Source organism: Pristis pectinata, chromosome 21 (genome assembly GCF_009764475.1).
Source record: "Pristis pectinata isolate sPriPec2 chromosome 21, sPriPec2.1.pri, whole genome shotgun sequence".
Lineage (NCBI taxonomy): Eukaryota > Metazoa > Chordata > Chondrichthyes > Rhinopristiformes > Pristidae > Pristis > Pristis pectinata.
Window position 1 is genome coordinate 11,344,589 of NC_067425.1, and position 26,879 is coordinate 11,371,467.

At 39.0% G+C, this 26,879-nt stretch overlaps 1 protein-coding gene across 2 annotated transcripts in view; it reads right to left on the bottom strand.

The window, feature by feature from the left end:
* Positions 1-26,879, bottom strand: part of vps53 (VPS53 subunit of GARP complex) — a 184,054-nt gene that overhangs the window by 81,102 nt on the left and 76,073 nt on the right. For both annotated transcript variants that reach the window (XM_052035456.1, XM_052035457.1), the window contains one exon: positions 2,024-2,118. In XM_052035456.1, coding sequence (XP_051891416.1) covers positions 2,024-2,118 — 95 coding nt within the window. The remainder of the gene's footprint in view (positions 1-2,023; positions 2,119-26,879) is intronic.

The window sequence follows — 26,879 nt, forward strand, 5'->3', positions numbered from 1 at the left end:
ATGTCACAGCTTAACAAGCAAGTTTTTTTATTACCTGACGAGTATGATTTGTTTCTAATATATGGGTTTACCCCACCTATAGGGGGGGCCAACAAAGAACTGTTCAGTAGTTAGTTAATCAAAAACAGCTAAGGTGGACTCTCAGTTTTTCTAGGTATGCCAAGTTCTAGGAAAGCCCATAGTAAGCATTTCTGCCAGATCTGATTTCACTATTTACTTTAAGCTAGCATTTACGATTAGTAATGGAACTGCATATTTTCAAACCTGCTTAACTGCAATACACTATGTTTGATCGGTACAACTTAACTTACACTAACCTTCTTTTTAAAAAAAAGGTTACAGAGGTTTCTCTGGCCGGCACACACAAAGTCACCTTTCAAGGGCGTTTATGGGAAAATAAATTATAACATAAACGAGCATTTAATAAGTTCACTGCCACAGGCAAAAGTAGTTAAACAATAACTTCTGTTTTTGTAAATGTTTAATTACATTTTATGTGGGAAATCTCAAAACAATTATATTTAAACTTCTTCACAACAGCAATTTAACAATATTCTCCAGTTTAACATGGCACACCAGATGCTTAATGTATAAATTAAAAGATTTATTTTTTTTAATATGGTTAACCTTTGAAATTTATGGAATTATGGTTTTAAAGACAATGAATAACTATTTATAGACAAGTCCAGTTTGAGTTTCCTCTTTCGGGGGATACTCGATGGATTGGATTTAGAAGCAATTGTTTTTCATCAGTTCAATATCCTTACTCCATTAAAAAGATTAATTTCCTCCTACTTCTTAATTGTATAATTAATTGGTTATCAAGAAAGAAATATCTACAATTCTGTTGGGTAAAACGAACAAACATACATCGAAATGGGCACCTGGGATGTTTACCTACTTGGAACTTAAAGTCAATGAACTGAAATAAAAATCAGAAAATGCTGGAAACACTCAGCAGGTCAGGAGTAAATGTGGAGAGGGAAGAAAGAGGCAATGTGTCAGAACTGCTGATGAAAGTCATCAACCTAAAACAATATCCTTGTTTCTTTCTCCACAGATGCTACTCTAACCAGCTGAGTATTTTCAGTGCTTTTTGTTTCTTACCCAGATTTCTAGCATTTGTATTTTTATTTGCAATGTCAATGAAATTCTCTTTTTCCTGATTTATAACAATTTAAAAGAAAAACCAATTTGTTTATATGTGGCACTTTTAACATTCCAAAGGGTACTTCACAAAACAATCACCAAGCAAAAGCCACATAAAGAGATAACAAAAAAAACCCAACTACATCGGTATCAATGCACAAACTGGCTACTGTGTTTCCTACATTACAAAGGCTACACTTCAAAAAGCACTTCACTGGCTGTACAATGCTTTGTGATCCCTGGGGGGGGGGGGGGGAAGGAAGAAGAAGGGTGGGAGTTGGGGGGAAGATATGAAAGGAAGTTTTTCCTTTATTAAAAAAAGTGTTACTGTGATTCAATTTCAAAAGGAAGACTATTTTAAATTAATGCAAGTAGAAACATGGCCCAAAATTTGGAGGCACAAAGTTATGTAAACTGTCAGCAGAGGATGTTTGCAGAGAAGGATTGCATTAGGCAAAGCACAAACTAATTTTCCTCCAATACGAATCTCAGAACACTTAAAAAGGAAGAGAATTTGCAGTCAAGCTGCTGTTTCACATACTGATCCCATTTGGCTAATCAGTTCCTGAAGTATATCTGAGTTGGACTGACATATTCATACGAAACAAGGACAGGATGGGTTAGCCCTTGAAGATCTGCAGAAAACACTTGGCACCACTCCTTCAGCAGTCAAACAAGTTATGCTGTTCTCAGTGTTCTCCTCTCATTTATCTGTTAGTCTCCCCTTAACAGATCACCTTACTAATGCTGTTGAACTTGAGTCTCGTGGCCCCCAGTAATACCGTTGTACCCAACATCCTTCAGCAATTGGTACTACTTATAAAAATTAATGACTGAATTATGTAACTACTCATTGTAAAAATGTTTAACTCACCTATCCTGAGACTCAATGTAAACATATAGGTGTGGCTCAAAGCATTTGGAGATAATGCCATGGAAAGGGTTGTCTGGGGCTTTCGGCTTCTTTGGCTGAAAAGATAAACCACACAAGATGACAAACAACAAATTGTTAGGCCAATGGTCACACAGTGTAAAATGAACTGGAAGGGACACAGCTTTATAGAGGTAGAACTTGTTTAGTGTTAGTTTTCATTTGCATACATTTATGGAAGATACATACAAGAGTATACAGACTTTTAAAGTATGATCACTGTTGTAAGGTAGGATATACAGCAAGGAGCTTGATCACACCAAACTCACACAAACAGCATTGAAACCAACCAGATAATCTGCTCTAGCAACATTGAATGAGGGATTAAATATTTGCCAGCTCCCTGGGAATGATTCACCTGCTCTGTTTTGAAACGGTGCTCTGTGATCTTTTCTATCTGGAACTATGGACATCTCACCAGAAAGGTAGCATGTCCAGCAATACAATCCCGAACAAGTGCTGGCCTAGAGTTTTGTGCTCAAGTCTCTAAACTGGATTTGAATCCACAACCTTCTGACTCAGATGAAAAATGAATATGGGAAATTTATTAGAAAACATAAAATTTCAGTTTACAATGGTAAAATAAATTGATGGTTCTAATCAAAAATAGATGAATTAAAACTAGAGAGATACAAATTTATAAATGAAAAATAGTCTCTGCCAGTGGTTCAGTTAGTAAAGATTTGCTCATCAATAATGCCTGAGAATGTTGGAGATGTGATCTGTGTTCTCAGCTACAGTGGTAGTAGGGCAAGGAAACATATCTAAGTGTACTCGAGTCAGGAGTTGCAGTGGGCGCTGGTGAGACCTTGCAGGGTTGCAAATATCTGGTAGCAAGTTCAGGTATGGAAATGCAAGGACTGGAAAATCTCAGGCCTTGACAGAATTAAACTCAACCACAGTGACTTCTTAATGTGATTATAGCACAAAAGGTAGTCATTTAGCCCACTGAATCTGTGCCAGCTCTTTGGAAGAACTATCCAATTAGTTCCACTCCCCTACCATGTGAATTCTTCCCTTCAAATATTTATCCAATTCTCTTCTGAATCTGCTTTCAATCATTATATTACAACTTATTGTATTAAAAATGCAACCTTAAATCCATATTCTTGGTGACCTGCTACGATATAACAATCAGTTAATATTTACAGCCTGTTTTTAAGACTTAAAACAAGAATTGTGAAGGACTAAAATTGAGAAACTGATGGAATATCAGGTTCAAAACTGGGGAGAAGGAAAAGAATAGAGAGGAGTTGATGCCACTTTTCAGAATAATTAGAAACTGGAACAGTATCCCATAGGGTTCAATTCTGGGGCTGATTCTTTCAGCAAGATTACTGTCTAGATTTTGGACTAAAGGAAATGAGCAGAGACTGTTTCCTTCGGCTGTAGAGCATAGAACTAGTTGGCACCATCTCAATAAGGGGATGAGGAGCAATTTCAAGTAAACCTTTGGAATTTTCCATCCCAAAAACCTATAAATGTTCAGTTGGGACTAATAGACTTTTGGCACTTAGGAAAAATGGGATGGTCCTGGATCAGTCTCAATCTCTCAGCTCAAAGGCTTCAAGACCTCCTCCTTCTGCTTTATCTTTTAGAAAAATAACTACAGTTAATTCTATTGAATGGGTAAAGTTTGGATGCTTGGAGGTCAGTGCTGGCAGGGAGCAGAGGAATTTAAAATCAATACATCCAGGGAACGTTTAAAGGAGCACCTCAGGTTGATAAAAGTCATTTAAAAAACAGTTGAGATCTGGACTTTAATCATGTGTGATTGAATACAAAAGCCAAAGTCTAATAATGAACCAATATAAAACAGTATATTGGTGACCAATACAGGACTCTATTAAAGACTATTATTGGGTTGATAATAATATTACATTCATATCATTGGAATCAATATTAAGGCTTTAGAAATGGTGCGACAATGAACTAAAAAGAATGAAGACTTGAAAAACTTCATTAGAAGGATGTATGCTGTTGGCGATGTTTAAAATTATAAAAGTACGGTGAGCTGGATAGAAGCACAGTGATCCTGATAGTTCAGGGCAATGGAATGATAGAGAAATGGAGGGCTATATGGGAGGGAAGGGTTAGATAGATATTAGAGCAGGATAAAATGTCAGCACAACATCGAGGGCCAAAGGGCGTGTACTGTGCTGTAGTGTTCTATGTACCCCAAATAGAAGACAAGATAATTTTTTTTACATGCAGAGATGAATGGGATAGTGGCTGAAGCAGAAACAGTGTCAAAAGTCATAATTAGATTGGATTAGGCAGGCACCGCAGTGTAGTGGTTAGCATAACGCTATTACAGCGCCAGCGACCCGGGTTCAATTCCCGCCACTGTAAGGAGTTTGTACATTCTCCCCATGTCTGCATGAGTTTCCGCTGGGTGAGGAAGTTGTGGGCATGCTATGTTGGTGCCAGAAGCGTGGCGACACTTGCGGGCTGCCCCCAGAACACACTACGCAAAAAAGATGCATTTCATTGTGTGTTTCGATGTACATGTGACTAACAAAGAATCTTAATGGATGAAAGAAAAGGAGAGTAAAGGATATGGGAATGAGTGGAGGAGTCTCATTCCACTTTGCTTGAGACTTTCCAAACTCTCACATTCCATTTACACTCGCTAAGTTCAGCATTCATCCAATGCCATGCTTGCTTTTTACTGTCCCTAAACTGCTAACATTAGCCTCTACAACAGTCATGCAATAATTTTCTATTACTATTGTGACAGATAATCTTTAAGCATTTCTTGCCGAATGAGAAGAAAGAGTTTAGGGAAATGAGAAAACCAAGCAATGTACTTTATGTATATACAAATCAACTTTTGCTGCTATTTCTGTACTATCGTGCAATTGGTTAAAAAGTCATTCCCATTGAAATGTTTCATTTGGCATGATATTAGGCACCCCCACATCTTCATTCTCGGGGAAGGTAATGTGATCCTGTTTTGATAATGAAAAGAGAACCCTCTCAGTAATTCAATTTGCAAGCTTGGCAACAGAATTATTTTCAGGCCCCTTGACCTGATGCAGAATATTTTAGTGAAGGCTGGATAGATAAGAGTGCAAAGAAACATTTTGTAATTCTGTGAGCTTTTAAACAAAAGAAAAGAATATTGTGGTACCTAAAAGACACAAAGTGAGAATGTTTGGGAAGCAATTTCTAATACCAGAAATGGACTACATGGGATTTCCGTGTTCTTTTTTTTGATTTTTTACTTACAGCGTGGTAACAAGTCCTTCTGGCCCAACGAGTCTGCGCCGCCCATTTTTTTTAAAATCCAAATTAACCTACCCGTACGTCTTTGGAATGTGGGAGGAAACCGGAGCACCTGGAGGAAACCCACACAGACACGGGAGACAGCGACGGGAATCGAACCCCGATCACTGGCGGTGTAAATAGTGTCGTGCTAACCGCTACGCTACCGTGCCGCCCTTTTTCTCCTTGGCATATACTAATGTCAATAACTCTGGGGGTTGTGGTCTGCACTGTTAACCCTGGCAAACTTCCTGGTATGGTATGTTGATGAAGCTCTGTGGACATCTGTCCAGGGTAAACACATAGGCGGAGGTGGAGGGGAAATGCAGAGAGGCAAGAGAAAAGAATCATCAATAAGCACATAACAGACACCAGGGATGATCCTGGAATAGTCAAATCTGACAGATTAAGTTTTCAAGAAAAGGCAACCCATTCTTTCTAACAAACAGGTAACCCTTTCTTCTGCAAATGAAAGAACACTCTAGAGATTTCTTTTCCATTCTAGGTTCTTTAAATGGACATTTACGTATCTCTATACAGTAACAATGTACTTGGTCCTTTCTAAATTATGTAATAGATATTGGAATAGCCACAGATAATTTACCTTTAACAATACATATATGCCATTACAATGATTTTCTCTCAGAATGCTCATTTCAAATTACCATACCAAAATATTACATTCACCAATGTTAAATAATTTTAACACTTAACCATATTATATTATTTTCCACAAAGAATATGAAGATTATGAAGTAACAGAAGCTATTACTACATTATACAACGGACAAAATGTCCAGAACAGTTTAGTGAGGGCTGGATAGATAAAAGAGCCATTGACCTTCTAACAAAAATAGGGACTATCAGGGTACATCAACTTCACACAATAAGTATGTTTAGGGATGCAAGAAAGGGACTGCACAAGATTTCCAGCTTTTTATTTTTGCTGGGTCATTTACCAAAGTCAATAGTTCTTGGGTGGGGGATGTGTTGGAAACTGCACTGTTAAAAATCCCAACCATCAACTGCCTTTATAGCTTCTGGTAAATGTTCACAGTGTGTTTATGAAGCTGTGTAAACATCCATTCAGGGTAAACACAATTTTAGGGCAGAGTCTTTGAGCAGAGACTTTCTACTATTCTCATATAGATTCATTAGTGCCAGTCTACTGGAGCTGGAACACACATGTACAGAGGGCAGGGCAACAGATTATTAACAATATTCCAGAGGGTGTCAAAAAAAACCTCCAATCTACAAACAGAACTTGGGATTGTACACTATCAAGTTATCGGTAGATCATCAAATATTCTAGAACCTCATACATAACATCTGAGCTAGGACTAATAGGTCCATCTAATTGGACCTGTCACCATATAGGCAATACAACCGCAACAACTTGAATATCTTGAAGTCCTACACCACCAGGTTCAAGAACAGTTGCTTCCCTTCAACCATTTGGTTCTTGAAACAACCTGCACAGCCCTGGTTACCATCTCAGTATAGTAACACTATGACCACTTTGCACTGCAATGGACTGTTTTTTAATTGTGTTCTTTCTTGTGTAATTTATGTTTAATTTACATTTTTCTTGTGAACATTGTGTATCTGATACTATGTGCCTGTGATGCTGCTGCAAGTAAGTTTTTCATTGCACCTGTGCATACATGTACTTGTGCATATGACAATAAACTCGACTTGACTTGCATTTATATAAGACTAAGAAGACCCAGAGAGGTACAACAGACAATAAATCACAGGCAAATTAAGGAGGGTGATTAAAACTTGGTTTTAAGGGAAGTCTTAGAGGAGGATGGGGACACAGAGAGGATTAGGAAGGTATTCCAGCCTGGGGCCGAGGCGGCTGAAAGCAAGATGCTAATGAAGGCAATGCACAAAGGACCAGAATCACTCTCCCAGGTCGTTTAATTATGCACCTCTTCAATTATCCTGCAATGATTGTAATGTGACTCTTCAAGCCTGCCATTGAAGTCACTCAGCCAGTTGTGGCTATTTAACTTTGACTGATGAGGTAAGAAAGTCAGAATGACTTCAAAAGGAATCATTTACACTAAATATTGCATGCCTTGGCACAGCTGCAAAGCTCAGGTTTACAGTAAAATGTCCAAAATATTTTCAGAGTGGACTATATTGCAGGTTTTTTTACACTAATGTTGTATGCTGGTTTATATTAAAATTACTATAAGTGTACTCTTTCCAGTGAATTTAACAGTTTAAAAACCAAAAAACAAGTTGCCCTATGAGAGTGAAATCCACATGTATGAATTCAACAAGATAATATTCAAGATGCGCATTACACGATTATGAGGATATGTTTGAAAGTTGGCATGTCTGCTTTTAATGCCTCGCAAGAGGAAAATGGATTCAGTACAAATTTGGATTAGACATCTGTTTTGTAACAGAAGTCTTCCTAAATTGCCTCAAGTTTTCCTCAACTCTGCTCTGAAACTCAGCCCAGTCAGAAATGTGAACCTATGTCTCCCTAACCCATTTCTCCACCACTGCCCACACCCACTCCAAAAAAAAGTGCTGTTTCAGTGTCTATATGCACTGCCAGGTACTATACTTCATCCATATTAGGGTATTCCATGTTCAATTCATCACCAGTTTAAAAATCAAGTTTAACGGAAAGCCTTAAAAATAGTACTTAGCAAAAAATAAAGAAAATTGGTGCCTAGTAATTGGATGGCTTAATGTTAAGAGGAAAACAAAATCAATGCAATAAGATCTAATTTGAATTTTACCTAGATTAAATGACACTACCAATTATTGAAATCTAGCAAGCAATCATCTCCCAGTGAAATCACACCAATTGCAAAATTGGACCAAGCATTTCCAGTCAAGACTACCTTCAAACATCTGACCTATTCCCGGCATCAGACGAACACCTAGTGAAGTCTCGAGTCACTCAATGGCCACATTAATAGACACTGCAGCTCAAAAAATCCAGACCGCAACCATACTAACTGGACATCACACCAGTTTGTTGCTTTTCAAGCTATTTGATGGAGAACTAAATTAACACTGGGAGACTTGACTGGGTAACTTCAGAACTGAGTGCAAGTTGTTCAAACAGCTTCCACAGTCCTTTAGGTTTGGATGCAGCTAACAGTGAGCGTTTGCTTCAGCATTTAGCTGCTGAGATGGTCATGCAAGGAGTGCACCAGGAGTGCCATTGTAGAAGGCATCAGGATGGACGTGTCTGACCATGCCGGGTGAGCCAGGAACCTCGGGGCAAGAGGCAAAGATATGCCCATCAGCAAAGAGTCTACTTCCAAAGAGTCTTCAGAGACACCCCATCCTACCTGAACCTCCCTGATGAGCAATGTATGTGCAGGCTCAGATTTTCCAAGGCTTTCACCATTGAGAAAAGCAACATTCTGTAGGCAAACCCTCAGACACACTCTCACACCTGGACTGCCCTCTCCATCGAGGTCCACATCATATGGATTCCCAACTTCCCTGTCGCAGGATCAGTTCGTGCAACTACTGCAGATCTCTGTCCTATCTCCCAGTTTTCTGCTCATCACAGCACTAGAGAGGTCACCAAGGCGCTATACTCACAAACAAATTACTTTGATTTTGGTGAGGTGCAAGTGGCATCTTGGGCAGTGCAACATGCCAGCACTGCAGGTTTCACAGCAGTGCAAGCTGTCACTGACTCTACTCATGTACCCATAAGTGCTTCCTTAAATAACTGGTAGAGGACAATACAAGATTGGCATATGGGCTAGCTGCAAAAAGCATGGAAGAACTTGTAACAATCAGACTAGTATGATAATATGGACTCTTGACCTCACAATCTGCCTCATTATGATCTTGCACCTGTCTACCTGCACTGCACTTCCTCTGCAGCTGTAACACTTTATTCTGCATTCTGTTATTGTTTTATCTTATTCTACCTCAATGCACTGTTGTAATGAATTGATCTGTATGAATGGTATGTAAGACAAGTTCTTCACTGCACATGTGACAATAATAAACCAATTCCAGTGCTTAACACAAGAGACACTGTATGGGAAAAACTAATGCACTCAAGGCAGACTAGTCACCAGGACCAGATGGCCTACATGCAAGGTGGCTATAGTCATGATAGCTTGATGTTTGTTGTTGGCAAGATGCTGGAGTCTATAATCAAAGAATAAATAGCTAGTTATTTAGAAATGTTTAATATAATCAAACCAAATCAACATTGTTTTGAAAGGAAAATCATGTTTGATAAACTTGCTACAGTTCTTTGAGCAGATTCGATGGAGGGGAACTTGTAGACGTAGTATATTTGGATTTCCAAAAGGCATTTAATAAGATGCCACATAAAAGGCTAATGCACAAGATAAGGGCTCACTGTATTGGAGATAGTATGTTAACATGTGTCTCATAACCAGTCTTCAATTTAGGACAGATTGTTGGAATAAATGGGCCCTTTTCAGAACAAATAGAGTGGCCCAAGGATCAGTTCTTTGCCCTCAATTATTTATCATCTATTTTAATGACTTGGAGGAGGGGGCAGTGTGCAAGGTAGCTGCATTTGCTGATGACATGAAAGTAGATGGGAGGCATGCTGCAATAAGAACATTTGGACTCCACAACAAAGTATGGATAGGTTGAGTGAGTGTGCAAAAACTTGGCAAATGGAGTTTAATGTGCAGAAGTGTGAGATCATGCACTTTAGTAACAGGAGTCAAAAGGCAGACTACCATCAAAATGGAGAAAGATTGCAAATGAGTGGAGAACAGGGGGAACCGATTGTTCCTGTGCATGAAGGCGTTCTTATGCATGAAACACTTAAAGTTAGTGCACGGGTGCAGCAAATAGTTAGGAAGGCAAATGGCACATTGGCAGTTATTGCAAGGTGGCTTGAGTTTAGAAATAGAGAAATATAGTTACAATTATATGGGGTGTTGGTGAAGCCGCACTGGAGCCTGCAGCAGAACAGCCATAATCGTATTGAACGGTGGGGGCAGGCTTGCGGAGCCAGGTGGACTACTCCTGCTCCTGTTTTCTTGTGTTCTTCTTGGGTTTTTGGGACCTTTTTATGCACAGTAAAGGTTTCCACACTCCTTAGGGGCAAGAGGTTCAAAGGGGATCTGAGGAAGAATATTTTCACAGAGGGTGGTTGGAGTTTGGAACGCACTGCCTGAGTGGATGTTGGAGGCAGGTATTCTCAACAAGAGTTAAGTAGTATCTAAACGAGCACTTGAATCACTAAGGCATAGAGGGTCATGGATCAAGTGCTGAATGGACAAAGTGGGCTGAGGAATCCATTTCTGTGTTTTATGACTCTCAATGTCATTTTGGCCAAGTGTGCAATTTTTTTTGAGGGATAACTGAATCAATGGTAACTCTAAACACAATAATGGTTTAATGCACCTAAAAAGGATTCAATCCAATTTTCACAGAGATCTACAGATCTTTAATGATTGTCCACTAAGTTGTGATCAGTAAACCCAGATTGCCCAAGCACTGAAAATATAATGGAAGAAATCAAAAGAGCAACTAGTGTTGCCATTCCCAATTTTAATCCATGCTGCAGAGTTTGCTGATGTGGATACTGGATCAGAATGGGAATTCTGATGATCTGTCAAACTTTCACCCTATCATTAAATACTCTGCCAGCATCAACCTGGGCTTGCAAATCAGGAAGATAAACTACACACGCATGGTTACCTGGGACCAGGTCCAATACAAGTCAGGAGCTCAGGAGAAGAGGAAGTAAGAAAAACATTCACCCAAACAATCTGCCTGCCAAGTTAAACCTCCTCCTCCAGCTTTGTACACGGGCAACCAATGGAAAATTCCAAGACACGCACACTTAAAATAATATATTTCTTCTCAGCATTCCCTGATTCAAACTGTTGCAATGGACAAAACAGGACAGGACACGCATGGTGGCTTACCTGTTCTCCAAGTCACTGACTTATTGTTCAATTAACACATTAAATATTGTGTAATGAACTAAAATACTTTAAAACCCAGAATTATGCCAGTGGGATGATTACTGGTACAAGGGCCAATAATCTGACCCTTTAAAATCCCAAAAAAATAGGATTGCCAGGAAATCAGATCATCACATTGTCGGACCTTAAAGCTGCACGGCACAGGGGAGGTTTTAAACTCATTCTTGTATGAAACCATAAGACACAGGAGCAGAATAAGGCTATTCGGCCCATCAAGTCTGCTCTGCCATTCGATCACGGCCGATTTATTTTCCCTCTCAACCCCATTCTTCTGCCTTTTTCCCTTAACCTTTGACACCCTCACTAATCAAGAACCTATCAAGCTCCGCTTTAAATATACCCAATGACTTGGCCTCCACAGCCATCTGTGGCAATGTATTCCACAGACTCACCACCCTCTGGCTAAAGAAATTCCTCCTCATCTCAGTTCTAAAGGGATGTCCTTTTATTCCGAGACTGTGCCCTCTGGCCCTAGCCTCAGCCACTACTGTAAACAACCTCTCCACATCCACTCTATCCAGGCCTTACAATTTTCGGTAGGTTTCAATGAGATCCGTCCTCGTTCTTCTGAACTCCAGCGAGTAGAGGCCCAGACCATCAAATGTTCCTCCTTCATTAACCCTTTCATACACACCCTCTCGGGATCATTCTCATAAACCTCCTCTAGAAAATAGGCTCTTATTTTCACAATTGACTATTAGAGCACACAGAACACAAATGCATGTGGATTTGGTGTACTAAACCAGTGCAAAATACACTTAGAACACAGAAAACCCACAATTCAGGCCCTTCAGCCCACAAAGCTGTGCCGAACATGTCCCTACCTTAGAAGTTACTAGGCTTACCCATAGCCCTCTATTTTTCTCAGCTCCATGTACCTATCCAAAAGTCTCTTAAAAGACCCTATCGTATCTGCCTCCACCACCGTTGCCTGCAGCCCATTCCACGCACTCACCACTCTCTGAGTAAAAAACTTACCCCTGACATCTCCCCTATACCTACTCCCCAGCACCTTAAACCTATGTTCTCTTGTTGCAACCATTTCAGCCCTAGGAAAAAGCCTCTGACTATCTACCCGATCAATGCCTCTCATCATCTTATATACCTCTATCAGGTCCCCCCTCATCCTCCATCGCTCCAAGGAGAAAAGGCCGAGTTCCCTCAACCTGCTTTCATAAGGTATGCTCCGCAATCCAGGCAGCATCCTTGTAAATCTCCTCTGCACCCTTCTACCGTATCTCCTTCTGCATCAGACTGCTCATAATAATTCTATCCACCAGCAACATGCATATTTTTCCAACTCTGAATCCACATTTTGGAAGTGATCCTCTTGCAAACTGCATTATCACAAGGACTGAACCGTCTGTTTTTTAAGATTATATTACTATATGAATTCTGTATTTTCCAGAATTCCACGCTTTCTAAAACAGCATATAATCTGCCTTCTGCCAGCTTTACTATGGGGATATACAAAATTATCAACGGTATGTTCAAGTAATACGAACGTGTATCATTCCTGATTTTGCATTGGATTTTCATGCGTCACATTCCAGCTCAAGAGCTTTACGTTGGCTGGTCATTTAAAAATAAAACTCACAATTCTCTATGTAGGCACGTGAAAAGCTCTCAAATCCAAAACTCAACCAACCAAAATCATTCATAAAAATTCAAAATCATTTCAGAAATAATTTTCCTTAATAATTTAAATATCTAATATCCCAGAAATCTTTAAGACAAAAATGTACATCTTCAACAATTAAAAACACTTGCTTTTTTTAAAACTTGAACGCCTTAGGCTCTCCCACAAATCTAGGATTGAAGTTATTGATATAATGCTTCATTAGTATCAGGAAAATGACACAGGCTCAGTACCTGCAGACTTTCCCATCAGTCATCAGTGTGTATTAACAAAGTCAACAACTTAAAAGCACCTTATGATGTAAGAGATTTAAGTTTCTCTGATACTTCTTCCAATCTATTTAAAGACAACTTGCAGATAAAACTTTACATGTTATAACCTATTAATTTTCAGCAGAAATAGAGGTATTGTGTATTTTCTCATCCTAACCTGAAAAATAAATGTAAATGCCTTGAAATTCATGAGCACTGTTCCTGTAAGAGAAAATGCAACACTCTTAATTAACTGCCATTATACTGGAGACAAAATGTCTAATGTCTAAATGTCAAAATGTCTAAGCCATCCTAATTAAAGCATATGAATCCCAAAACTATTTCTTTGTGTTCCTGTTTTCCACCCAATAAATGGGCACAAAAGAAGTCAATATTTGTCTGTGTATTGTGCTTTTCCATGATGAATATTCTTGGAAAAAAGGTAAGGAAAATATGTATTGCATCCCTGTGTGTCATCTTGATAAGACACTGAAAAACTAAGACAGAATATGATTGTTAGATTACTGGGGTACGTAGAGATAACAATCAGATATCACCATTGGCTTCAATGTGTCTGTATCACTATCCAGGAGCCTACAATGGATGTGGGCAAGCATGAGTGAGGACAGGTTTGAATTTGGGTCATCCCTATGACTAAATAGTCAAACCAACGATACTAGTCTAATATAGGCAGGAGATATTTGGAGGAAAGTGTTAGAACTCGATCCTAGTAAAAGACAACACCTACAGAACAAGGGAACAAAGATTGTTAGAAGACCAGAATTAGAACTATAAACACCCCAAACCTGCATTTGATTGTGCCAGCATCAATACCAACTGATTTCAGGATCAAAGCAGTTACCTGCTTGACTGAAGACATGGCATATTTTGTTCACTTATATTAGTGCCAATATTAAGGCAGAAAATACATCGCAAGCGTCTTACTCCAAACAGCTGTAACAAAGTTTATTTAAAATGATAGAAAATAGAAGCTGTGTACAAAAATAAGGACATCTGCAACTGCTGAAGCCACCTGTTGTGACGTTAGGGAATTGTGGCATGACCATTTCTGGCCTTGCTGTAGGGGATGGGGTTAATTCAAGGAAGAGTATTTCTTTAATAAGAAAAAACAGGTGTTCTTTTAAAATTGGCAGTGGATAGAAATAGTCAAACTGAAAGCATCTGTTTCTAACTAAATAAAAATAACAACAGTCCTGAAGGCAAAATAATTGATCCAATAAAAATTGCAGTCTTGGCCTGTACGTGCCTACATATGAGAATATGAAGGAGGCCTCCGGCAAACTATCTGGTCTTCAATCTAAATGCACTTGGACCACTGCCTGGCACAATTCCACAGCCAAAAACTATGCACCCACTTCCAAAAAAACAGATGCTGCCATTTGTGTGAGAGTTGGACTGCAGCATCTTTGCAAAGTAGTTAAAATTAAGTATGGTTTTGACTTAATAAAAGTACTGTACGGCTTCATAAACATCACTGAACGAAACAGCATCTCAAAAGGGACAACTTCAACTATCTAAATTTCCTGTTTGATGTTGTACAGACCAGAGTCTTGGGGGTAGGGTTGAGTAATTTTCTCTGGTCACTATGGGCCAACAGTAAAATACAAATAATAGGAAAACATCCTTTGATTGGTGTTACTGGCAAAATAGGAAAGTGGATTTTTGTTAATATTGCACACAGCAAATATTTTCATTTACTTCACTAACAGTGACTGGAAGAAATCTTCCCCCAGTTTACATCCCATTGACAGGATCCTTTAATTTTATCTCATTATTCAAAGAGGGATCATCCAAATGGGAGTAATATGTAGGTCTTTTCATATTCCATCTTCATAGTGGCCAGAAAAACCATATGACCCGTCCCAAATGTAACTTTACAGAATATTAAACTTGGCAGCATACGTTTTAAAAACTATTCATTTAAGCTCACTCCGTGTCATTTCCCCATTTTTACTAAATTTATCCAATTATTTTTTGAAAGCAATATGTATTCTCATTCCGTCTCTGTTTCTGCTAGAACATTCCACTCATGTTAACTCTAAGATTAAACAAAGATTGTCTTAACCTCTCCCTTTGTTCTTCTGTTATTAAGCATATGCCCTCCAGTTACTGGCTGACCAACCAGCAGAAGCATTTCAAAATCAAAAAATATTGTAGATGCCAGAAATCTGAAACAAAAACAGAATATGTTGGTAATACTCAGCAGGTCATCAACCCGAAACTTCAACTCTATTTCTTCCCCAACTGATGCTTCCTGACCTTCTGGATATTTCTAGTATTTTCTGTGTTACGGTAGAAATAACTTTTGATTTGCTTCATTAAAACCCCTTACAATTCCGAAAATTACAATTATTCAGGTTTACCTGTTCTAACAAAGCAAGCTCAGGGTCCAAGCCCAAAAGGGGAGCTCTCCTTAAAGGCATCAATGCTGATGGGGCTCTCCCACCAGTAAGAACATAAATGGAAGCAAGATTGGGCACTTCAATCCCTTGTGCCAGCTCTGCCATTCAATAAGATCATGTGTGACTTTTCACCTCATAGCCACTTTTCTGCACTAATCACATATCCCTCTATTCTCTTAGTATTAGAAAATTCATCAGTCTCTACCTTGATTATATTCAGCGTCTGAGCCTCCATGGCCATCTCGGACAAAGAATTCCAAAGTTTCACTTCCCTCTCAGGAAAACTAATTTTTTCCCTTTTGTCCTGAATGGCTAATCCCTTATTTTCAGGGTGCGACCCCTGGTTTTAGAAACCCCAGCCAGGGAAAATATCATCCCCACATCTACCCTGTCAAGGCCCATAAGAATTTTGTACGATTCAATGAGATCAATGCTCATTCTTCTAAACTCAAGGAGATATAGGCTGAATCTGATTAATTTCTCCTCATATGACAAACATACCATCCAGGAATCAATCTGGTGAACACGTGCTGCACTCCGTTTTTGATAAGTATATTACCTTTTAGGAAGGGGGACCTGATTTACACAAATTTGGAGGGTGTGAATTGTGGTACGTTGCCCTGAATTGCAAAAGGTTTGAGTACAAGAGACATCTTGCTCCAATTGTGTATAATCTTGGTAATATTGCATCTGGATTTTTGCATACAAGTCAGGGCTCCCTACCTAAAGGACGATAAACGTGTCAATAACTGGAGTGCAGCAAATGTTCACCAGGCTCAAGGACAGCTTCTATAAGACTGTTATAAGACTACTGAACAGCTCCCTAGTACAAAAAGATAGACTCTCGACCTCACAACCTACCTCTTTATGACCTTGCATCTTATTGCCTACCTGCATTGCACTTTCTCTGTAGCTGTGACACTTTACTCTGCATTCTATATTGTTTTACCTGGTACTACCTCAATGCACTGTATGAACAGTATGCAAGACAAGTTTTTCCACTGTACCTTGGTACAAGTGACAATAATAAACCAATTCCAAATTTGATTACTTGTCCCAAACCTCTGTTTTGTATCCGTTAACTAATTCTCATTCCACACCAATATCTTGCCCTCATTACCACATGCTCTGAATTTTGTTTAATAATTCCTTGTGCATCACCTTATTTAAGGTCTTGTGTAAATCCAAATATACCACTTCAACTAGTTCCCCATCACCTATTCTGTTAGTTACAATCACAACAAAATCTAACCGATTCCTCAAACATTAATCCATGTAGACTCTGCTGAATCCTATGACCACTGTTCTGTTACCACTTCCTTTGATGATAGATTTCAGCATTTTTCGGATTACTGATATCAGACTAACTGATCTACAGTTCTCTATGGGGTCACTTTTGCTCCCTTCCAATGAGTGGGAACGATTCTAGAGTTTATGAAATTTTGGAAGTTGACATCAACCATCTCCACAGCTACCTCTTTCCAAATACTAGGATACAGATTATTAGGTCCCATCCATTTCTACAGTACTAATTTTTACTATTCTTTCACTTCTCATTTACTCTAGCCCTGTAGTTCTCCAGTAATCCCAAAAGATTTTTTATGTCTTTTTCCATGAAGAACGACACAAAATACTTGTTTACTTTCTTTGCCATTTCCTTATTCCCCAATTCTCCTGTCTCAGTCTGAAGTGATCCACATTAACTTTGCTAATTGTTTCCTTCTTATGTTCCCATAGAAGCATTTAGTCTGTTTATACGTTTCTCACAGACTATGCTTTTATTCTACTTTCCTTTTCCTGATCAACGTCTTGATTCTCCTTTGCTGAATTCCAAAATTCTTCCTAATTCTCAGGCTTACTTCTATTTTTTTCACCATTATTAGCCTTTTCTCAAAGAACAATACCTCAAATCAACTTGGATAAGCAAAACAATACTTACTTCTTCTCCCAAGGCAACAGATTCAGCAGAGACTCAGAACACATTCAACCAGCTCCAATGGCTGGGCCACATTGTCTCACCAACATTTCAGTACATGAATTTAAATCATTTTCAGTTAACACACCCTTCCCCTTGTACTCCAGTTCACAACACAAATCTACGTTCTGCTCTACGAAACTATGTTCTGCTCTTGCATCTGGGCAAGTACTTGTATCGCCAAGGCAAGGGAGGCTACAGACCTAATGAGGGTAAATGGGATTAGTGTAAATAGGTACAATGGGTGGCATGGACAAGGTGGGCCAAAGGACCTGTTCTGTGCAGTGAAGTCTGGCTCTAACGGCCTTTTATGGACTCCCCTTCTGCCTACCTCTGTGATTTCTTCTAGCCCAAAGTGAAGAGAATTATAGAGTATATTGGTTATCTACCAAATATCCCAATTAAAGACAAAGCACATTTCAGTTTATGAAATGTTTGGTCATCATGTTCTCCTCCTTTCAAAAATGTGGGCAGCTTTCTCTTCTATTATCTTTTAAATGTTTGTTTCCATATTTTTTACTTATTCTTCCTCTCAAAATGCATCATGTTACATTATTCCACGATAAATTCTTGGCATTTCTCAGCCCAATGAAACAAGGCATCATATGGCAATAGTCCACTATGAGAAAGAAAATGGCGTTCTTCTGCAGATAAAACTGAAAATGCTCAAAGCTAGGAGGTCCCATCAGAAATGCACTGTTTAAAGACATCAAACTTCATATCTTTCTCAATTAAAAACTATAGCTATCGTTTTTGGTCAAGTTATTCTATTCACTACTTCCATGCTTTGCAGTATTCAGTGTATAAAATATACATCCTTATGCAGAATATAGGTTGCAACTCCTCAGCTAGTAAGCGAGAGAACATGTATCACTAAGTTAGGGAAATCTCCTAGGCAATACTTCTTTTAAAAAAGCACCTTTTAAAATAATTAAGCATGCCTAATGTAAGACATAAATCTGAGTGGGCAATAAGGGGTAGTGTTGGAATTGGAAGAGTTGTATGAATGCATGGTGAAAATAATGAGGCAAAGAGATTCAGGTAGCATGTGCCAGAGAACATGCTGAGGTATCAGAAATATGGTCGTGGGGGGGCAGGACATACAGGAGGTTGGGGTCCTGCCAAGCGCTGAGTCCTTGGGATTACAGAAGTAGATTTGGGAGGCAAGGGAAGGGATGGGGATAGGCCTCTCAAAAGATCCATGGAATAGGACAAGGATTTAGAATTCGGAATGTGCTGGAGGACATAACAAAACAGGAGATTAGTGAAGGACACCTGGATTAGAATAGTGGAGTTTTGGCTGAGTTAGAGAATATAAGGGAAAAGGATGAGGAAAATATAGCAGTGAGCAATGTAAAAATCACCACTTCAAACAAAATTATCAGAAGTTTCAGCAGTAATGGGTATACGCTTTTTTTTGCTGTATCAACCTATGTTTAGTTTCAATATATTTTTGTGATTAAGCCAAAAAATCTCAAAACATTCATGACTCTTTGAAACCAGGGAAAATCACTTTCCCATTTAAACATTAATATTTGTTCATCTACATGAAGAATGTCTGGTTATTGATGGGTTGCCGTCCACTAACGCAACATTTTTAAAAAATTATAAAGCAAATATCCATATGTGTGAAAGTTAAGTTTAATTTTCCAAATACAACGTTAGGTGTCCCTCTGGTTTATATAGTAAATACTTTGCAAAGTAAGGTTCTTTGAATTGACATAGGAGGAAATACTGGCAAGACATATGTGCATTTGTCCAGATTTTATTCTTTATATATAATCCCATCCAAAGTAAACATAATCCTTTTCAACCTAAACAAGCCTGGAGCACAGGCTCCACTTTGGTGGAAGGGACAATGTGACAATAGATTCATCTGTCTCCACACTTGGAAAACAGACAGGCAATGCCATTGACACACAAAGAAACTAGTGAAAGACAAATCTGGCAACAATAACCAGGAGTAGATTTATAAAAGTAACACTGTGTTTGACTCCAAAATAACTGAACTTTTTAGTGCAGCTCCAGCGCCAACTGAGTAAACATTTTGTTGCATTTGAAAAATTTGTTAATTTGCATTAAACTTCTTTTAGGGGTCCTGGTCTTACTAACTGCAACAATGCCACCTGTGTTCTTTTATTATTTTAGGGTAAGTCAGAGTAAATTTTTCATTTTATGAACTTTCAACTCAATTTTATGAATTGAATATTTCTGCAGTTCCCTGGATGCCAACCTGCCGAGTCCACAATTCAGCTGTAGATCACCAGCTTCTCAAATGGACATCATAGCATAATAGCACTGCCTAATGAGTGAACACTGATCTCCCCTATAATCTTTTAGATTGGAATTGCAATTATTTTGTTTTGACATAAAGATATGTGAACAACTGGAAGATAGCCAGCCAGTGAGAGATTATGTAGGCCATGTTTGATCGTCATAAACATCTGACAGGTCACTTGAGAGGTAGTCAAGATAGAAGTACATGGAGGGGAAAGTATAGCAATGCTTTTAGATTCAATCAAGAGTGGAAGGCAAAAGGTCAAACATAATAGGAAATATTCCTTCCTGGTATTGGAAATTGACTTGTGAATTAAATAGTGAGAGCTAAATCCCTGGGTTCATTTCAGATTAAATCTGATGTGACAGTGGAGGTGATTTTAGGGTCATTCTGGATGAATGAACCGAATAGTTCATTTCAGCTGTAATTATAACAATATAACAAGAATACAAGAAAGATTAGGAGGTTATTTAGCTCTCAAATCTGCTCTGCCATTCAACAAGATCATAGATCATCCCCTTCCTCAACTCTACTTTCCCATGCCCCTTGAAATCCAAAGTTCTCTCAACTTCTGTTTTGAATACACTCAACAACTAAGCATTTAGAGCTCTCTGGGTTAGATAAAGCACACAGCCCTTTTGGTTATTCCAAGACCAACAGTTAAACCAGATCCTTGGCCAGAAAAAACATCCCCCCCAGAATCTACTCTGTGAGGCCCCTCAAGAATTCTCAGTAAGATTACCTCTCATTTTCTAAATTCAAAGGAATATATGCCTACTCTTCTTAACCTTTCAATCAACTTGTGATCCAAAAACCACCTCTGTCAACTTCTTAAAACAAAATTTACTCCCCTCAAATTTAAGAATGCCAATGGTTTTATAACAGAATAAGTAGTAAGGCACCAAAGCTTATATTGAAGATGAACAATGCTCAGGTAGCAGGAATGGTGGGAAGACCAAATGAATGGCAAAGGAAGAAACCATAATTATTGTTAAATTATCATCTCTGCAAGAACAAAGAGTGCATTCAATAAATGCCATTTGATTCTTTTGGATCACACTGTAAGCAACCAGATCTGCCAAGAATCAATCTTACACAGGCAGCTGCAAGCCAAGTGCAAGACCACTGGGGCTCACTAAAATTAGTAGCCCCGAAGACTCGTTAAAATTGGCTGTTGCCAAGACCCAGCAGTTTGCAATGTTTTTGTCCATTGTCAAAGGCTTCCTGATCTTGATGGCACCAATGTGACAGCACACAGTATGTAGAAGTCTTTTGAAACATCCTGTTTATACTGTAGTTCAGTTTATTTCATGGATGTCCTCAAATCATTGCTTGTCACTATGTTCTGAGAGGTTCCACATTTCACAGCGGAAGAGGAAGGATCATACAAGCTAAGTACAAATGAAAACACTCAGATGATCCGTATGTTTAGCCCACCAGTAGAGATAGTCATTGCTGCCTGTAGTCTGCTTTGCATTAATGTAGGCAATAGAGTAAGGATGCTAAAATAAACAATTGTGTTCATACAGCAATTTATCACAATACCAAAGCACTTCATACAATGAATAACTTTTAAGATGTGACAATGGTTGTGACTATGGTCATACATCAAGTAAGACAAATAAAGCAGTTAGCTGTTCATTGGAGTCTGAAGAAGCAATCCACTTCAGGCTGAACTATGAGATTTTTAATGTTAATTAAAATTGGTACACACAGGACTTCAGTTTAATATCCCATCTGAAGGATGGGGAAATCTGCATAGCACAATTATTGCCTGGGTCCTAACATGGGTCTTGAACTCACAACTTTCTAACCCTGAGGCAAGGAAGTTAATAAGTGGCTGAAGCTGCCAACAACCAAGCAGAATCTGGGAGCCCAACTCTCTGAACTGTTTCTATAACCTGGACTGATTTCAGTTTAAAATGCAAAATGCTAGCCTTAAATCCTTAAAAACCTCAACACAAGCTACCAATAATTTGAAAGAGAAAAGTTGGTGTGCACATACACTTATCAAATCAAGTTGTCGATATAAAATAAAAGTGGAATCTTGATCAAATCTGCTTCAGATTTTGAAAACTAAGAACACTTGGAAGACACGTTTATCCATTCTCACCCCATATCCTCCCACCCTCCCAGCAGGCAATCTGAACCCACTGCTGCTAACAAGAAAATCTGGACTATAAATAAACAGCAGGCAGCTTTGAAGTTGTTCCTGTGTTGAAATTCAGACACAAAAGGAAAATACTCAGTTGACTAAAGTAAAGATTGCAGTTTCCTTCCAACCATGAAGGGTGACTCAGGTCACAATGAAGGTTCGTTACAGCCCTTTCACTTGAGAAACTGTATGGAAGCATGCCATTAGCAGTATCTTGTACTTTGTCAACCAAGTTTCAAGTGGCCTTTATTGCTTAAAGGTAGGGGCTAAAACTTTTAAACTATTCTTTGCCAATTCTTAACATAATGTGCTGGAATTTTATAAATCATGTTGCATTTTGCTCAGTTGTGGATCGGAATAAAATGCTGTGGAAATGTCTAGTGGCATAATACCATGGAATAGTAGGACACGAGTCCTTCCCTGCTGTGTACTGCATTGAGAGTTCCAATATTAGCAGCAAAGCCACTGAGCAGATATGAAATGATTATCATCCACCAGCAAAGAGAATTATACAATGTACCAATAATCCTGCATCCCTCTCACATGCATGGCAAAACCAATTAATAAGGAGCATTCAGATAAGCTGGAAGTGGAGTGGCCTTTATATTTTGCTCAGGGTTCTTCTTGGAGGCTGCAATTCTTTCTTTCTGGTACAAAACTGAGGGAGCTTTATTCTGTGTTATCTGGTAAAGTAAACCCAGAATTATCTGCCAACACTGTATCCAGCAAGTTCAAAAAGAGCTCACCTACTGTTCAAAGGAAGTTTTATTTTTGAAGGTACAAGGAAAACAAGGACGGATGCCCTTGCAATCAAATACTTTTGCTAACTCATCTATTGATCAGAGGGAACATCACATTGAATTCAACCTGGTTTTGTTTAAAAACCTCCCTGAACACTATACTTCTCAGAGGATCTTTTTAATTTGCAGTTTTTGAATAAATATTTATACCTTTTCATCCAAGAACCAATATTTTTATTATCCATCACAATTTCCTGCCTCCAAGATAATAAAGTCAAGCAATATCTGACATTCATTTTAGCATGTGTCATTAGCATAACACTATTTGGAACTTTTTGCCAAAAATTCAGCCCTGTTGTGGAATGGAAGCAGGGACTTGTTCTATTTCTGTTCTGTGTTTGGCCAGAGACCACTGGTCACCTAACAGGGAGGTGCATCAGCATCTTTACTGCAACATTAAACACTGAAAATAATGCACCTAGAATTTGGTTCACATAATGGCCAGATCTTGTGGCTTATACAACTCAACTTCAAGAAAAATCAATCACAAAGGTGAATTATGATCTTATAGCAGATTCCACAGTCTAAACATTTTCTTCTATCTGATACACTAACCCACGAAGGAGCCCGGACATGCGCAGTGGCATCCAACATACATCTGGACAATCCTCTGGTTTTTGAATCGTGTGTGCAAGGCCCTCAGAGTGCTTGAAGTCTCCTTAAACTACCCGGTTCACAGGTAGTTAAAGGGGACACAGCCAAGCAGATCTCAGGCCATTGAGGTAGGCGCTGGGAACAGGTTTCAGGTAGGTCCTCTCTGTAATAAATTCACATGACGGAAGAACGTAAGTAGGAGGAGGAGTTGGCCACATGGCCCCTCGAACCTTCAATAAGTTTCATGGGTGATCAGACTGTTGGCTTCAATTCCATGTTCCTGGCTGATCCCCATAACCCTGTCAGAAGTGACACCCTCAGGGCCAAACTCATGACCTTCAACTCCCAACTGGGTGCAGCCCCCTCATCTCCCTCTAAGCTTGCAACCCCCAGCAGACCCACCTACCCATCCGCCCATGACCATGTATCTGCTGCCCATTGCTCGTTACTGCCTCACTCCACTGATTTTTGAGATGATTCTTGAGGATCCAATCCCCACAACAGACACCCCAAACTGCCTTCACCTCCCTGAATCATTTTCCCTGCAATGCTACTGTGCACTAAGGTCCAAAGCTTGTACATCACCATGGGCTTCTTGTGCTACTGAATTTGCAAAGGCCAACCCTTGAACAAGACATTCTTGAGTCTGTCACAAACCACTCCATTAATGCCTACTAAACAGGTTCCATTCAATTTTTAGGCCTTCTCCCAATATGTTGCCAAAATTGAAAATTGATCACTGGTCAACAAAAGAGATTTAATAATTGGAAAACAATCACAAATTAAAGCTAAGAAATTCAGTATCCAGGAGGTAACAAGGGGGAAAGATTGAATTAGGAGAAAAAAAAAGACAGAAAAATAACTATTTTTAAAATTGGTCAACTTTAAAATATCACTAAGATTTTCAAAACTTGGAAACCTTCTAATAGGATAATCTACCAAGGCTACTTATGCTTGTAATTACAAGATGTATATGGAGAACTACATTTTTTAATAAAGGACCCTCAGTGCAAACTGTCACTTATGCAAATAGTAGACCAACACAATTCAGGCAGCAACTTTGGGATGTTTACACTTAGGCTGCCGTACCGTTTACCCCTAAATGTTGGCAAGAACAATTAAGCACTGCAATTGTTTCAACAGCAAATGTTTGCCCAACTTTTTTGGCTTTTATTCTCTCTCCTCCTTCCCAACAGCAGTCTGACAGGCATGGAAATACTCACATCAGTTCAAACTAGGATTAACTGGAAATGGACCACGTGGTCACTCATTAAACCACAAAGATTAGAACATTCGAGCTCTGGTTGAGATTGGGTTCATAAATTTTAGATGGCCACAGAGCTCTGGACTCTGTACAGGAGAACCAGTCATGGATGTGGCTTTTGATCATTACAAAATGGATAGGATGGGACATGGTATACTATTTTTACATGGAAGATACCCATCAACGGATGAATGATCCCCTGGCATTAGATCAATTTGAATTCGGCCCCAACATGAGGTAGCATCTTCAGGAGAGGGAGGCTGAGATAGATTTTTTTTTAAATAGTGGAGGTGTCCTGCTTTTGAACAGATGTTCCTAAATAATTTAAGTTGGCTGGGAATACTATTTATATGGCTGGATTTTCACAGAATTATTTTTACACAGTGCAACTTCGTTACACTAACATTAACAAAAGCCAGATTTTTTTCCACTCAAGAGGACAAAAAACAAGTCCTAATTCTTAGCAGTGTTTCTGGTGGTTTTGAATCGAGCTTACTCAGGCTAGGAAACCAATCCCACCAGTTCCAATTTAATTTATTAAGCACAGTCAGCAGATAAATCAAAGCTGTTCCAAATTCCAGCATCATCCTTAAGGAAGCTTTTATTTACCCAAAGGACTTCTTGGCAAATAACAGCAAAGGAGTGATGCTTAAATACAGGCAGCCAGAGCATTTCTAACCCTGAGTGACAGAATTTGGCATATTTTAAAAACAAGTGACAAATAATTAGAGTGACTAAATGTCACTGACAGAAGTCATTTGACTGCAGAAAGACGGTGAACTCAGTGTTCCCAGAATATGTAAAAGGAATTCCCAAACAGTCATAAGTTGGAGGTGTGGAAAACATGTGCCTTTTTCCTCCCACAGATGCTGCATGATCCGCTGAGTTCCTCCAGCACATTGTTGCTCTAGATTCCAGCATATGCAATCTCTTGTGCCTCCATGTGCGTTTTTCAAATAGCTTTCCAGTACTTATGATAAAAGAGGAATGTGTTATTTTTGGTTTCTTCAAAAACAAGACATCAAAACAAACAAAGCAGTCATATTAATTTCCATCAAAAAACAAATCCATAGATGTACATTTGTTGTAAACCCACTATTTGATAACATTGTAGGAACACCCACAATAAGTCACTGAATGAATTCAACATTTTTATAATCACTCATTCTCATGGATACACTAGCAATTGAAAACAGACAAATTTTGGACATAGCGAGTAGCAGTTACCTTCTGCAGAGTCACTGGTGCTGAGAACTGGCTTTATTCTCAATTGCAAGGCCTGGCCAGCAGGTACAACATTGGTGCTTGGGGTCAGAATGGGGCGATGGGATCGGGGGGGGGGGGGGGGGGGGGAGAAAATAGGGTAAGTGGAGGGGAAAACAGGAAAGTGCCCTGTGGACCTAACTTACCTCACGTGTACCCTTGTCCCACACTGTCGTTCCTCATGGTAATGAATGGACTCACACTACCTGCACCTAGACTGAACTGGTGTACACTCAGCAGACAGATTCCCCACGAAGGGTGCTGACAAACTGCTGCAAATTCACACTATTTTGCTGGACTCACAAGAGGAAGAATGGCTGGGAATTTTGCATTCACGAGGAAGTTCTTAATATAGATAATGCTTACAGTTCAGGATGAAACTGCCTGTATTTTTCAGCAGGTTTCAGCCCACCACAACAATTATTAAAGTTCAACAATTGAATAACCACAACATGGGCTAAGAGTCTTTCTCAATGCCATTTACTGAGTAAACCAATACCATTGTGCCCACTAATGAAAGAATCCATGGCACTGGTGGGTGGATAGGCGAAGGACAACATTCATTGAAAAGACTGTGCAGCTTCCTTGGATTTGAGGTAAAACTAACTTTCTTTTCAAAGACAAGAGTTTGACAGGGTCACTTTAAGTGCAGAGTATGTATCATTAAGAGGGTGTAATAACACAATAATTCCCACAGAGTTTTAACCTCAAACCTCAATCATAGCTTTCTACTTTGCAAATTAAGATTTTCAACAATCCCATTTAAAGCAGCAATAACAAGTCAAATGCTCCAAAAGGCCACCAAGGAATTGCATGGTATCTCTGAAGCATCAATAGCTTAATGGTCAAGTGGAAGGAATGAAAACAAGTGAAAGGAGTGTGGTACTAATTAGTATTTCCTGCCTTATCTACTTC